Source organism: Podarcis vaucheri (genome assembly GCF_965113315.1).
Source record: "Podarcis vaucheri genome assembly, chromosome: 9".
Classification (NCBI taxonomy): domain Eukaryota; kingdom Metazoa; phylum Chordata; class Lepidosauria; order Squamata; family Lacertidae; genus Podarcis; species Podarcis vaucheri.
This window is the reverse complement of record NC_138767.1, coordinates 46,719,542-46,734,932: the sequence shown is the minus strand read 5'-3', so window position 1 is coordinate 46,734,932 and position 15,391 is coordinate 46,719,542. Positions and strand designations below refer to the sequence as shown.

The following is a 15,391-nucleotide window of genomic DNA, read 5'->3' as shown; positions in this document are numbered from 1 at the left end:
GTTTACAGCACCTGCGCTCAGCAGCACTATATCAGGGCAGGACTTTGGGGCAGAAGTCCAGGGCCCTGCCAGCAGAATGAGCAGCAAAGCAAGCTTGCCACATTTTGAAGTAAGTGGAGTATGACACATCACCATCTCATTTATTTATTAAATTTAGATCCCACATCTTCCTCTAAAGCAGGCATGGCCAAACTTGGCCCTCCAGCTGTCTTGGGACTACAACTCCCATCATCCCTAGCTAACAGGACCAGTGGTCAGGGGTGATGGGAATTGTAGTCCCAAAACAGCTGGAGGGCCAAGTTTGGCCATGCCTGCTCTAAAGGATCCCGTGTCAATACTAAAACAATACAATTAAAACTCCTTTTTTAAAAACAAAACAGTTCAAAGATCCGAATCCCCTTGAATAGCAGCTGGTGCAGAGCAGCCGTGGGAGAAGAGCCTTGCTTGTGGACTGCCCTGGGGCAGCTGGCTGGGCAAGAAGCAGGTTTTGTTTTCTGCAGTCGCTTCCTGTGCAGCTAACTATGCGCAGCAGAAACGGGTTTACACATTTTCTTCCCAAAGAAAGCAAAGGAAGGAACGAGCTGAACTGTGGAGGACAGAATTTCAGAAGCAGCGTAGGAGGCTTACAGCACATGCTTTTGTGTTCTGAGCGATTCCGCTAGAGTTTGAATGACGCTAGAGTTTGAATGACGCCGCTGGGGCTCAAAAGACCTGCAATTTGCAGCGATGTTATTTAAAGCACTTGCAAAGCACCTCTCGCTGTGACAGGCAGGAGGACTGCCTGTGGTGTGCAGGGCAAGACGTGCAAGGGCACAGGGGGCGGCCTTGCCTTTGCCACTGCAAGCCATCAGCGTTCCCTGCCCATCTGCTCCCTGCTCATGCACTCTGCTCTCAGTTTCTTTCCCCATCTAGTTGCTCTAACCCAAACAGTTATGTTGCGGTTTCTGGCATTGGGTGAGTGGGGGAGCACTGACTTTGCATGTAGATGGTTCCAGGTTCAAATCCTGGTGTCTTCAGGTTCAGCAGGGAAGGACTCCTGTCTGAAATCCTGGAGAGTTTCTGCCGATGTGGCCAATGCTGAGCTAGGTAGGTGGTTGCTTTGTCTGAGTATAAGGCAGCTCCCTATATTCCTGAAAGGTTGGGTAACCAGTGAGGAGAAGCGCCTTTGCCAGAGAGCTCCTGTCAGGCAGGACTTGGCTAGATGAACCAAAAGTCTGACCTGGTATAAAGCAGCTTCCTAAGGTGGGAGAAGTTGCTTTAACCTCTCTCTTCCCCCAGTTCTGCGTTTTAATGCCTGTAAAGGGTAAAGGGACCCCTGACCATTAGGTCCAGTCCTGGCTGACTCTGGGGTTACGGTGCTCATCTCGCTTTATTGGCCGAGGGAGCCGGTGTACAGCTTCCGGGTCATGTGGCCAGCATGACTAAGCCGCTTCTGGCAAACCAGAGCAGCACATGGAAATGCCGTTTACCTTCCCGCCGGAGCGGTACCTATTTGTCTACTTGCACTGGTGTGCTTTCGAACTGCTAGGTTGGCAGGAGCAGGGACCAAGCAACAGGAGCTCACCCCGTCGCGGGGATTCGAACCGCCGACCTTCTGATCGGCGAGTCCTAGGCTCTGTGGTTTAACCCACAGCGCCACCCACGTCCCTATTGCCTAAAAATGAATGTATATGAGAAAATCTCTGTTAGGTGCATTTGAGTCTATTTATGTTACTGGGCTTAACCTTGTCTAACTGTGCTAAATTGTGTTCCTTGGTTAGAAGACTGGTTCATGTTTCAACTTGCTTACAAAACCACTTAAATTTAATTTACTCGCACAAGATGCATTGGCTTTTGGACCACAGGATGCCCTTCAGGTCAGATGAATTTTAAAGTTCCAAAGGTTGTTCTCACTTCCTTTATTTTGATCACAGCTTGCTGTGCCAGAATGTGCACACAGCCAGTTTAGCCACTGAGCAAGATAAACCATAGCAATCCTGACAGGATATGTTTGGGTTATTGTCTTGGCCCGTATAGAAATGTAATAAAATATAACAATTATTATTATTGTGGAGACCAAACCTATGTGGGTGTTCTGCTTGCATGTAAACCCTATGTGTGTGTGGGGACGAAATATGTAAGCTCCACCCCACTCCCACCACTCTCCAGCTTTGGAGAGAGGGTGGGGGTCATGTGATGCAGGGACAGGAGCTTCCATTATTCATGGAGGATCACCCCCACACACACACACCAGGTTTAAGGGCGGCAGGGATAGCCATTTGGGGACAGGCTTAGCACACTGTCTTTGCATTCTCATGGTCCTATATGCACGCAGAATGCCCAAATAGGACTGTTGTAGAACATTATTTCCAAGTTATTTGCAGATAGCATTGGTGCATGGTTGTGATAAAAAAAAATATTCTGCTGACACTTACTTTGCTTAAACAAAGGCATTTTACTGATCACTTTTGCGTTCTTTCCAGCAGGGAAATGGATTTTTGACAATGGGCAACTGAACATTACTAGTGTGTCATTTGAGGATCGAGGAAAATACCTGTGCGTCGCTTCTAACATCTATGGTCAAGCAAATAACACAGTGACTCTGAGGGTTGTCTTTACCTCTGGAGATATGGGGGTCTACTACATGATTGTATGTCTTGTAGCATTTACCATTGTCTTGATCTTAAACATCACTCGGCTGTGCATGATGAGCAGCCACCTAAAGAAGACTGAGAAAGCGATCAATGATTTCTTTCGGACGGAAGGGGCAGAAAAGCTGCAGAAGGCTTTTGAGATTGCGAAACGCATCCCAATCATCACATCGGCAAAGACCCTGGAACTTGCCAAAGTCACGCAGTTCAAGACCATGGAGTTTGCCCGCTACATTGAAGAGCTGGCTAGGAGTGTCCCGCTGCCCCCTCTCATCATGAACTGCAAGACTATAATGGGAGAAATCATGGAGGTGGTGGGGCTAGAGGAGCAGGCCCAGAACTCTGTCAGGCAGTCAGCTGTAGGACAAGAGACTGCTGAGACAGAAGAGATGTACATGATTCCCAACTCCCTAAAGCGTAGCAACTCTTTCACCGCTGACTCAGATGCTTCCTCTCTGCACGAACCACCGCTGAAGATTGCGATAAAAGTGTCGGTCCACCCGTTGGCTAAAAAGGACTGGGTGGATGACCAGTCACACGGCAGTATACAATTGGAAATTAAAAAGGAGAAGGAAGAGGAAGAAATTGTCGAAGCGCCAGAAGAACCTCCTGAGCCGGTCTCAGAGCCTCCCAGTGAACCGACCCCTCCTGAGGCAACTCTGGGAAGCAACATGGACACATGCACTGTTTACGAAAGCCATGTATGACACAATCTTCAAATCTATGCATAGCAAGAATATTAGGTGGAGCACTCTTTAAAAACAAAAACAAAAAGGATAATGTTTTGCCAATAAGCCTTACCTAAAGACTATCATAGCAAAAGCCTGCATGTATGGATTACTGGGCCCTTTCTTCCTGAGGGTCGAACCAGACATTACGGCTGAATACACGCCATACATTTAAAGCGCACCTCCCCTGCCCCCTCCAAAAAAGAATGCTGGGAAGTGAAATTTACCCCTCGTAGCTACAATTCCCCGCACCCTAAACAAACTACAGTTCTCTGGATTCTTGGAGGGGGTTATTTTAAATGTATGGTATGTACCCACTTAGCATGACTAGCAATCACACCTGGTTGTGTTTTGGTTTTTAAATTTAAATACCACACATGGGATTCTCCACTTTTCGACTTGGGTTGGGAACCTGGGGGTTTGTGGAACCCAGGAGATTTAACCTTTTCTCTCCAGCCACAACCCCAATGAACCTCTTCCCTACACTCTGCATGTGCAGCATTTAGCAGCAAAAGTTTCCATTGCTGAAAAAAAAATCTGGTCCCACCACACGTCTGATGCGGAAAGAGGAAACCTTGATGTAGCTGCTAGTTGTGCTATGAAAGTCTGGCTCGGCCCTTAGTTTAGTCAGGAGGTTTGTGAAGGAATAATTGCTATTACACTAATATGAATGGCATTTTAATGTTCAGGAGATTTTAAAAAAAAAATATCACAAAATATTTACCTCAGAATTGTTTAGGTCAGCATTGCTTGTGATGGGTACTTGGAATCCATGTATAGTGCTTGGAAACAGGACTTATAAGTCTGGGTCCCCAAAGACCCTTGACTTCGGAGCAGGGCTCCTGAAGTCAACGGAACTATTGTTTTGTTCTACTATTGAAATGTTTCTCAGTTTATGAAACACAGCAAAGAGGTTCTCCCCGCCTCCCCCCCCCCCGGCCTGTCTTGCCTCTTTCTTCTCTGTGACTTGCTCCCTTACGTGTCTCTTGTGACTTTGCTCCCATGATTCTGTAATGCTGTTCAAGAGGGAGCATTTCCCTAGCCAAATGAAAATCTGTGTGGGATGCCATTTACTAGCGCTTTGTAGCAAGCAAGAAGAAGGTCAGATGAATTTATTTCATTTGAAAGCAGGCAATTTGTATTTAGAGCATGTGGAGTGGGGGAGGGTGGAGCGGGGGAAATGTCCTTCTTCTTTTGCTCCTTTGGAAGAAAGAGCCCAACAAATGTTGCTCCGTGTGGAGGATACACTAAGCAACTTGTTTCCGTTGGAAGAGGGCTATTTGTCTCCAGCTAGAAAGCTTTATACAAACAATGAGTGCAGTCTGGAGCACAGTTGCCCTCTTCCCCAGCTATGGTGGCCACATGCAAAGGAGAACTTGGCCCCTTGTGTAAGAGAGGACGTTCTACAGGTGATGTTTGTCATGAAGGGACTAGACGCAGCGGTTCTCAACCTGTGGGTCCCCAGATGTTGTTGGGCTACAACTCCCATCATCCCTGAGCTCTGGCCTTGCTAGCTAGGGGTGATGGGAGTTGTAGTCCAACAACATCAGGTTGCGGGAGGCTGCCCTAACCTATGCACAATACTGTTGAATTGTAATGAAATGTGAATGCAGGTCACTGTGTAGCATGGGAACAGCACTTGCAAATCTATGATTTGGAGGGGAATTCAATTATTTGCTCAGATGTTTGGAAAGAAGCCATTAGACCTCTGTGAAGTCAATGAATGTAAATCTACACTGGCATTTATGGGCAGCCTGGTATTGGGCAAGTCTTGAGCTGAAGGATAACTTGACTGCATAAATTATGTGAACGTATTGAAGGATGCAGGATGTAACAATCATAGTGATCTGGTTTATATCTGATTGGTTATAATGTAGGCCCACAGGCGCCAATCACTGTAGCACAGATAGTCATCTTAGCTTAGCTCCAGCAGATTCTACTTCCAAAACGTCACCAAGAAGCATATAGTTTTCCTACAAGATCAACTCTTGCGTAGCCAGAGAGTCATTATGTATATACTTTAATAGACAGCCTGTGCTAAGGAAAAGATAGCAGTACATTAAATGTTCACATGAAATGTCTTCTGATCTCACTGAGGCTCCTTTTAGGAATCTCAGAAGAGACCTACTGGATCCAACACTACTGGATCAGATGCAAAGGCGACAAGTCTGTGTTGATGAGTGTACTTGCTCCACCTCCCGTTGTTCTGGTCACTCTCCGTGAGATTAGTGGAGACTGCCCTCTCCCTACACATTTTAGAACACTGGGGGATTCTTAAATCTGCAAGGAGCCTCCACAATTACAGGGCAGCCAACTCTCAACTTGTGGAGGATGCCAAGAATGGCAATGTGGGTGTTCCAGCACACACACACACACCCTCGTGTATTTATTTAGTATGCCATGCAAATGTCTTAGATGGGGCTTTTGTTAAAAAGGATTTCTTTAGCTGCCACAAGTTGCATGTACAGTCTTAGCACTTAGATGCCTATTTGATTGCTGTCACTACTCAGGAATTTATAGATCTAAGCAGAGCCTTTGCCCCAAGAAAAAGCTCGGATGAGTTAGAAAGAGAAGTAAATCAACTCAAACGTTCTCCTTTCCCTCTCTGCTTTCAGCTTTTGTTCCTTCCATTCATTCACTTAGAACACCTTCCTTGTGTGCAGCTATTCACAAGACCTATACATTAGACTATAGCTACTTGACCTGGAGTCACCATATTTAAATCCTTGTCCAAAGATTAAGCCCTGTCTTTCATCTATTTACATGTCTGTTAAGTTCGGATGTGGATATACTGAGTGCTGGGCTGCAGACTTCCCATTTTACTTTGTGGAATTTCCTAGCTTCTATATCCCTTCAAGATGATGTTATTTGGGGAGGGGGGAATTTGTGGGGGGGAGGAATTTCATAAATTAGCATTTTAGCTTTGGAATAGTTGTGCATCAGTAACAGACTACAGGCCTATACACACTTAGCATGAGAGTAAATCCCTTTGTACTCAGTGGAACCTCTGAGTAGGCATGTGTAGGATTGCACTGTTAAATGCAGTATACTGTAACAGCAAAATGAAATTTCAAAAGGAGCATAGATGCTGCTTATTGCCTATTATTTTTAAAGGCAATCCTTTTCTTAACAGTCTTACTGTGTTCAGTATTTGATATGCACAGGCAATGAGTCATGCAAACCTCAGACTAGATAAAGTTCCTGCCCTGGAGAGCTTGCAACTGAAAACCAAGATTAATACATGAACAGGAGCAAATGGCACATGCAGCTTATATTTATTTTGTGCAGCACTATATAAACTAAATGGCAGCAGGTTAAGACAACAAAGGGTCTCCTAGCATTTTAAAGATTTAACCAATTTAATCTTCTGTGCACAAGAATTTACTTCAGCCAATTGAACCTGTTTCCCTCCAGAAGTTTAGAACTGCAAACTCCCCTCAGCCCCAGACAGCACCTGGAACAGGAACAGGGTTCATGGGAGTTATTGTCCAAAACATCTGGAAAGCACAACGTTGTGGGAGGCTGCTCTACATCAAGTGCATGGCGTTATCCTCAGTTGTAAGGTGGATGTATTCAGGGGATGGGAACTAAAAAACGGCATTAAATAGCAATGACGTGCACAAAAGTACCACCTGTAACAGTTAAATTAAAGCTTTAAAATGTATGCAAAATAACCATAGTGATCATCAGGCTGAACCAAGCAGCTTGGTTCTTTGGCAGTGTCTTGGCAAAGCAAAAACAGAAAGGAACACTTCTCACCATATGTGCTGTTCTTTCCTGCGTTTCCATGTGTCATTGTCGGCTCTTAGCAGGGCTCTGGAATGTGGTCTTAGGCTAAAAGCTCAAGAAGAACCCTTTCCCTGTCAGGGTGAAGGTAACTCCACAAATAAGAGGCTTGAGGAGCTACATCACTGGATTATGGTTTAAATAGGTTGTGCAGGAAGAACCAATGTGGTATTTCTCCATGTGTTGTTGACCTACAGCTCCCTCCACCCCTGATCATTGACCATGGGCCTGACTGGGAGTTAAAAAGGTAAAGGGACCCCTGACCATTAGGTCCAGTCGTGGCCAACTCTGGGGTTGTGGCGCTCATCTCGCTTTATTGGCTGAGGGAGCCAGCGTACAGCTTCCGGGTCATGTGGCCAGCATGACTAAGCCGCTTCTGGCGAACCAGAGCAGCGCACGGAAACGGCGTTTACGTTCCCGCTGGAGTGGTACCTATTTATCTACTTGCACTTTGGCGTCCTTTTGAACTGCTAGGTTGGCAGGAGCAGGGACTGAGCAACGGGAGCTCACCTCGTCGCGGGGATTCGAACCGCCAACCTTCTGGTTGGCAAGCCCTAGGCTCAGTGGTTTAACCCACAGCGCCACCCGCATCCCTCAACAAATTGTAGAGGGCACCAAATTGGCTACTCCAGGGGTTAGTGTCATTTTATCACATCTCAGATACAAAAGGACCTATAATGCAGGCTAAATACTTCTGTGAATGTGCTAAGTCTAAAACAGAAACCCATTCTTGGAAGGGTGAACTAGCTATTGATTCCTTAATGCAGCTTTTTTGTCTCTTCTTAAAAGATGTGTTCCTGCCCTCTGCTTGTCAGCTTATCTTACAGGGGCTGCAATTTTAGATGCCAGTGTCTGCCTATTTTTTTCTGAATTGTTAACTGTGAGTCTAGTATACCAGGAGAACTTGTGGCTTTGTCATTCTTCTGCTCAACAGATAAATTAAAAAAAAATGTACTGTAATGTATCAACAGGTTTTCCTAACCTAAGGCAGCGCGTTGACTACTGCTCAAGCAACTGTAATCAATGTTAAAGTGTTAAGTATTCATTCAAGCCTGAACTTAGAGAATTGCCAACAATTACCTGGGCCAGAGGTGAACAACTACCTATGGCTCTCCAGATATTGTTGGGCATCAACCTCGGACAGCAAGTCCAGCAGTCAGGGATGATGGGGGTGTTTCTTGTTGTCCATCCTGACTGTGGCTATTCAGGCCAAACACTATTTATGGACTGCAAACCTATGTTCACAGAATGTAGAATTTCTGCATTTTCCTCGCTGCAAAGAAACTGCTTGCACTGAAGCTAATGTTGTCTTCATTATTTCAGGACAAATGTAATGAACATGAGTATTCTGCTGCACAAATGCGTAATTGCCGTGTCTTGATTTTTAAGAACAGCACATGCTGAGATTTTTTTAGCTGACTGGCAGTAACTGGGATATAGACACAAGTTAATTACAGGAAGTTCACACAGGAAGTTTTCTGCCCCCTCCCACCCTCAGCAGACCTTGTGTTCCATGAAAACCTCCTTTCTGAAAGTAAGTTCAAGCAAAGAAAGTTACCTGTTTTTTTCTTTGCCCAGCAGCTCACCCTACACTCCATTATGAGAAAGGATGGCACCCTCTGAGGTCCTTCTCTGGGTACCCCTCTGAGAGAGGCTTGGAGAGTGGCAACAAAGGAGAAGGCCTTTTTTGTTGTAGCCCCGCTGCCTGTGGAATGATCTCCCCAGTGAGGCCTACCTGGCACCAACACAGCTTTTTGGTGCCAGGTTAAGATTTGCCTCTTCTCCCAGGCATTTGATGGGATATGATCCAACTGGGTTAAGGTTCCTGACAAGGTTCTCCTCCCCACTTGTGAAGATTGGTGTTTTTGTATTGATTTGTTAAATTCTGATGACCATTTTTAACAATTTTGTATGTTTTTTAAACTTGATTGCACAAGTCACCTAGAGACTAGCTTGTGTTAGATTACTAACGAGTTAAACAAGTAACAAATAACCAATCTGCACTCCCCCCGCCACAAGCTTTTTTTCAAATGCTCCAGCCTTAAGAAGGGGAACACATCTTTTAATTTTTTGTCCTAAATGGCCTGCCACAGTTCTGTGACTGAGTTTTGTCAATTACTCTTCAGGGAATTGAAAATGACAGGGCTCATTCACAGTGCTGAGGGAGAGAAAGGCGCCTGGGTTTATGGAGTGTAGGTGGACATATACCGAATTCACAAGCAGTTTATCAGATACATGAATAACCAGGCAGACAATATTAAGAGCTGTTTGTTCACAAGTTACTCATATTGAGGAGCTGTCCAATGTCAAAAGCTTTATATGACCATAAATATAGGCCAATAGGTGGTGATGCTGGAGTATAGCAGAAACCAGACTAGCAAGATCACTTTGACCAGGGTGGTGGGGTTTTTTTTTTCCAATCAAGGGGTATATAATTTGTATGAAATAAAGTAAATAAATTCCTTCTTCTGTCAAGCCAACACAGTAAAATGGAGAGCTGCCCCTGAGCTCTTTTGCCAGGGTTCTCAGTTTGAGACCCCTTCTGCTTTAAGCACAAAGCACCAAAATGAAAAGTAAAGAAAATCATATTCACAAAAATCAGGCACTCTGCTGGATGTCTTACAGGAGTGTTTCCAGTATGGGCATTTGAATTTTGAATGGGAACATTTGCCTATAATGCAAGCATTTCTATAATCCAGAATTCAGGTTGAATCTGCTTCCCACAACCAGGGGTACAACAAAAATGAATTATGATTATGGACACCAGAATTCCATCACAAGATTCCTTGTGGAGCCCATTTTACATTTCCTGTATCTCTTGCTATACATTTGCACCAGTGTGCTACCATGACATCTCTGGATGTTGCTGGGCAATTCACCATGTTTATTTAGTCAAGCTGCTCTTAGCATTGGACAATGAATCGCATAATACTTCTTTCTCTGCGTAGTCTTACAGTGAAGAAAATACAAAGAACAAAAATGTTTGGGGGGTTTTTACACTCTTACTGCAATGCAGCAGTGAACTATATTCTGTTTTCTTGAAAGGGTTTTTTGTTTGGAGTTGGATTCACCATTTCTTTTTTGCTTCAAAATGTACTTGGAAGTGGGGAAAGCAAGGAAGTAGGAAAGCTTTAAAATCGCAATTAGCGAATTGTGAAAACACAGAAGTCTCCCATCTCCAGTTTAGGTTTCTGTCACATTGACAAAACTAAACACAGGCAGTCTGTTTTCTCCTTAGAAAAGCATTGTAAGCTGTTTATTGTTTGCAATCTATGCGGTCACCATAGAAATCGGCACAAATGCCAAGGAAATCTTCACCCATCTTATTTTGATCACCTCTATTCCACTGGATCTTTGAGAACAATTAATTGCTGAGAAGCATTTGTTTTCTAGGGTGTGAAAGGAGATGTTTTCACAGCAGCCAAGCTGTAATTTGGCACCAAAATCTTTCTGTAAGTGAATCGTACAGCATGTAATATATAAACAAGCGGTGTGTGTGAGAGAGTGCTTAACATTTTTAATGCCCTCTTGAGAAATGATAGAAAGCGGTTCCTGGGAACAGTAAGAAAAGCTGTCAGGAAACAAAGACCATTGATTTCCTTCAAAGATGACTTATGATCAGAGAGATGTGCTTTGAATAGGAAAGCAGCACCATGAAGGCCCTGCATTCCTTACTGCCTCTTGCGAGACTTGAGCCACACTCATTCATTGAAAGCATCTTTGTAAACGAGGGAGTCCTGCTTGTTACACCTACTGATCTCAAATCTACTCCTTACACATCAATCCAATTAAGAATCTGTTTCATCACAAAGAAGAGGCTGGTCTTCTTGTACAAGGACATGAAGAATACGCTGCTGTGAAGGTTTGTGAAAGAGAGGGAATGTTTATATTTTCAAAATGGATGAGAAGGTCTGTACTGGGATGGGTGGGGGTGGATAATGTGAAACTCAAGACCAATTCATGTGGTAATAAGTACTGGAAGACTGTGAGACCATAATCTAGCCAAAGGGAAGCACTTTGGAGTCCTGTTGATTTCAACAGCCATGTGAAAGACAGTTAAGCTCCTACATAACTCTCTCCCACTGAAATCAATGTCCCAGAGTAGGCATTTAACTTTTATCGCGCTCTATGTGCAATGGACTCAGGCTCACAGCCAGCAGCCATAATGATAAATACAGCCTCCAGTCCTCCTTCAGGTGAGAGAGTTACAGTGGTGCCCCGCAAGACGAATGCCTCGCAATACAAAAAACTCGCTAGACAAAAGTTTTTTCCGTTCGCGATTTGCCTCGCAAGACGAATTTCCCCTATGGGCTTGCTTCGCAAGACGAAAACGTCTCGCGACTTTTTTTCTTTGACTAAAAACAAAGACATGTTTTGTTTATAAAGTTAATTTATTTTCCCTTAAATTTTTGAACTGCTCTTTACAGTATGTGTGACTTTAAAGAGCAGTTAATAAACTGTTGTTGTACCAAATTTGGCTTTGTTTGGACTTTTTTTGACCATAGGAACGCATTAATTGATTTTCAATGCATTCCTATGGGATTTCGTGCTTCGCTAGACGAAAAATTCGCTAGACGACAAAAACTGTGGAACGAATTAATTTCGTCTTGCGGGGCACCACTGTATTAATACCCAGCACACATGTATACGGCCCAATGTACACATGATGTTGTGCACATGGTGGTAGCCACACACAAAGAATCCTAGGAATTGCAGTTGGTTCAGGGAACTAGCCTCAATGACCTACAATTCCCAGTACCCTAAACAACCAGCTACAGTTCACAGGAGTCTCCATCACTGTTAAAGTGGTGTAAGAGTGCTTTAAACATATGTGGTGGCAGTCAACTATGTTTTACACAGAGCGGACCCATTGGAATTAATGGCCCTAACTTAGTCATGTCGCTTAATTTCAGTGGGTCTACTCTGAGCATAACTTAGTTGAATACCACCACATCTTCCGGGCTCAGAAACAGCTGGGTAAGCTGGGCATGAGCATTGCTTTCAGGTTCTAGTTTCTTCTGATCCATCCAGATCACTAGTTGAATTGGAAGGTGTAGTATAACATTAAAATAATGGTATTTCTACCCCCTGCAGCCTAGAAGCTCAAGCAAATTTACCTTCCCAGCGGATTTATGGTAAAGGTGGAATTGTTATGCCCTGACACATCTGAGTGTTCAGAGGTGTTAATATTATCCTCAGCGGAAGGTAAATCTGATGCTTAGGTGATCATCCCCTTGGTGTTTTATTTTTTTTCATACGGTCCTGAGGAATATTTCTTTTTGAGCCTTCAGGAGTTAACAAGCTGCTCTGCTAAACTAATCATTGTTGCATATCACTCCAATCTCCAAGCGGTATGGGTTCCAAATGTTCACCTATGGTTCGGTTTCGTTGGAATGAGGGACAGCAGAGACGGTGGTGTCTTTATGGTATATGGTTTATTTACACAAATATGCAGCCTGAGCCTAAGATGGAGGGGCTCACAGCATTAACACCAAAGAAGATCTTGCTTCTCCCATCGTCACAGTCATGGGTTCAATCAGAAATGAAGCATGACTATCACTCTCTGGCTTCTGCCTGCAGCCTGCTTCCAGCTCTCTCACACAAGTCCTTGGCTTTTGTCTTTCTCACTACTAGCCAGGTGAGGGAGGGGGCCCATCCATTTGGCTTCTGGCACAAAGCCACTTCCATGGTTATACTAACGTCTATGCCTATTAACTCACCAAGAAGCTGGCCTGGCTACTTCAATAATTGAATCCTCCATTAGATTTTAACCCTTGCTGGATTAAGGACCCAAGAATTACAAGGGACTCAGGCAAATCATATCAATATACTTAAGAAAACTACGAAAACATCAACACACACACACAGTCTAATGAGAGCAATTGTTTTATTTATTATTCCCCTGAATCTTTTGGCTTAAACAGCGGCATCACTTTTTGGATGGGTAAAAATGGTAAATCAAACACAGTCCTTGAATATAATATAGAGAGAGCCCTATTGGGTAAGGTTTGTTGTTAACAGGACCCTCTCTGAGGGGCATAACCCTTGAAGATTTAAGTTATTTAAAACATTTAAATTAACTAGAACTTTGTCTCAACTAAACACCATTACAAACATGTGTTGAATAGAGCTGAACTGAAGGAAAAAAACCCCAAAAACTTTCTCTCATATACCCCTCCAGAAAAAGACTGCCATTTTGCAGCTTTTTCTCTGAATACACGCCACCTTTTTTGGCAGCAAACACAATTTCCCCCCTCCCCCACAACAATGCCCTGGAATGATGTTAGGTCAGGCTGCAAAATGGCTGCCAGGCTGCCAACAGAGATTTCTTCCAGGTCACCTATTTATTGAGCATTTGTTCTGATTAGCTTGTAGGGAAGTTGGACAACCAGCTCCGCATCAAGCGTTAGCCCAGTTTCCAGTGCATTTTCCTTATCGCAAAAAGTCTGATCTTTGGGGTCTGATCTACTGGTCCCACTCATAGTGACAGCAAATACAAAACACTGCAAAAGGAGAGACGCTGTACAATTGCTAATAGCAAGCCCTACGCTCTGAGAAATTGTTAGAGAATTCTTCTCCACCGTCCCAGAGGAAGGCAGTGAAACGATCCCCTCAAATTCTCTGCCCACAAGTAGGATGGAGAATTTCAAGGTCATTTTGTACACAGCTCTATTGTGAAACACTGCCAAAGACTTGCCATAACATCTAGAAACCTGCCAGCAGTTTCTGCCACACATCAGGCAACCAGCTGTGCCTTGAGCTGCTTAAATATGCCGAAGGGCTTCCAATTATCACTGCCTCTAGGGGCAAATGCTTCTGGCACCTGGAGAAATCCCCAACCCTCCTCACCTCTTTCACAACATCCTGGCTTCAGTTCAATCCTCAACAATGAATAATTACCCCAAGGTGGCACAAAAAGCCCTCTGCTGCAGCAGAATGCGTGCGTAATAATTACAGGGATCAGCAAGGTTTGTTCCGGCAGTAAAGGAACTATCACATAGGTGAATTTGCAATGGTATCTAGCTATCTAGCCTCTTCCACAACCCATGGAGGACTCAACAGAGTCAACAGAGCTGGAGAAGGCTAACTGGGGTCTGCAGCTTCATTTCTACAACTTTGCATGGGGAGAATAATATACAGTGGTACCTTGGTTTATGAACTTAATCCATTCCGGAAGTCCGTTCTTAAACCAAAGCATTCTCAAACCAAGGCACGCTTTCTCACAGCAGTGGGGGACTCAATTTACAAATGGAACACACTCAACAGGAAGCGAAACATGTTCTTATTCCAAGGCAAAGTTCACAAACCAAAACACCTACTTCTGGGTTTGCAGCGTTCTTACTCCAAGTTGTTCATAAACTAAGCTGTTCTTAAACCAAGGTGCCACTGTGCATTGTTTTAAACCATCCCCAGAATTGTGATGTCCATATAAGAGGTGGAGGTCTTATCCCTGTGGTTTGTTAAAACTATATATATTAAACAAGCAATCTGTACTCAGTACTAAACTACTGAAATTAGTGTACATGCAGCCTAACACCACTGTAAAGTTGATTTCTGATACAGTTCCCAGAATAAGATGGTAAAAAAAGAAACAACAAAATTACCAGCTGTTCCCATCCTTTCTTCAATATCAATAATCCATCCTTATTCTGCTCCTACTAAGCCCATCCCTATGGCCCTGATCCCAAATAAAATCCACTTCAGCTCCACTTTGCTTAAGCATTAAAAGCACCTGATAATAAAATCCTAGGAGGCAGGGCAGCCCCACTCTAGACACACCCACACCCCATGCTGTCCACATGTTTGGGAGCACCTTCCAACACAGGTAGGCTGTCCCTGAGAGCTGGAACTTGAAGCACTCAGGGTTCTAGTTCATGGGGACATCCTAGTCATGTTTGGTAGGCTGCTTCCAAATGCATATACATTACACAGGGCAGAGATGAGCAGAACCGAACACACACTACTTCATTCCCTTTCCTGGCATGAATTATCATTACCTGTTTTGATTCCCCAATTATTGCTGCATTCTCTTGCTTCTCTATCTTTATTGTAACTGCTTTCCCAGCTCATCTGGCTCACAAAGGTTTTACCCTCAATACGTCCTCTTTCCTGGTAGAATGAATGCATGGCGAATGAGTCACCTCTTGCCGACGGTCCCCACCTAAGTGGGGGGAGGCTGCTTAGTAGGTTGCCAGTGACTATGATGGCTAGGCACAGATCTAGTTAAGCCAAAAGCACAATGAGGTA

General features: G+C 44.1%; 1 protein-coding gene across 1 annotated transcript; it reads left to right on the top strand.

Annotated features, from left to right (window-relative positions):
- Positions 1-2,433: 2,433 nt before the first annotated feature.
- Positions 2,434-3,544, top strand: MFAP3L (microfibril associated protein 3 like). Its single transcript, XM_082237309.1, has one exon. It carries the CDS (start codon positions 2,609-2,611, stop codon positions 3,335-3,337), a length of 729 nt encoding a protein of 242 aa, XP_082093435.1. The 5' UTR covers positions 2,434-2,608; the 3' UTR covers positions 3,338-3,544.
- The last annotated feature ends 11,847 nt before the right edge of the window (positions 3,545-15,391 follow it).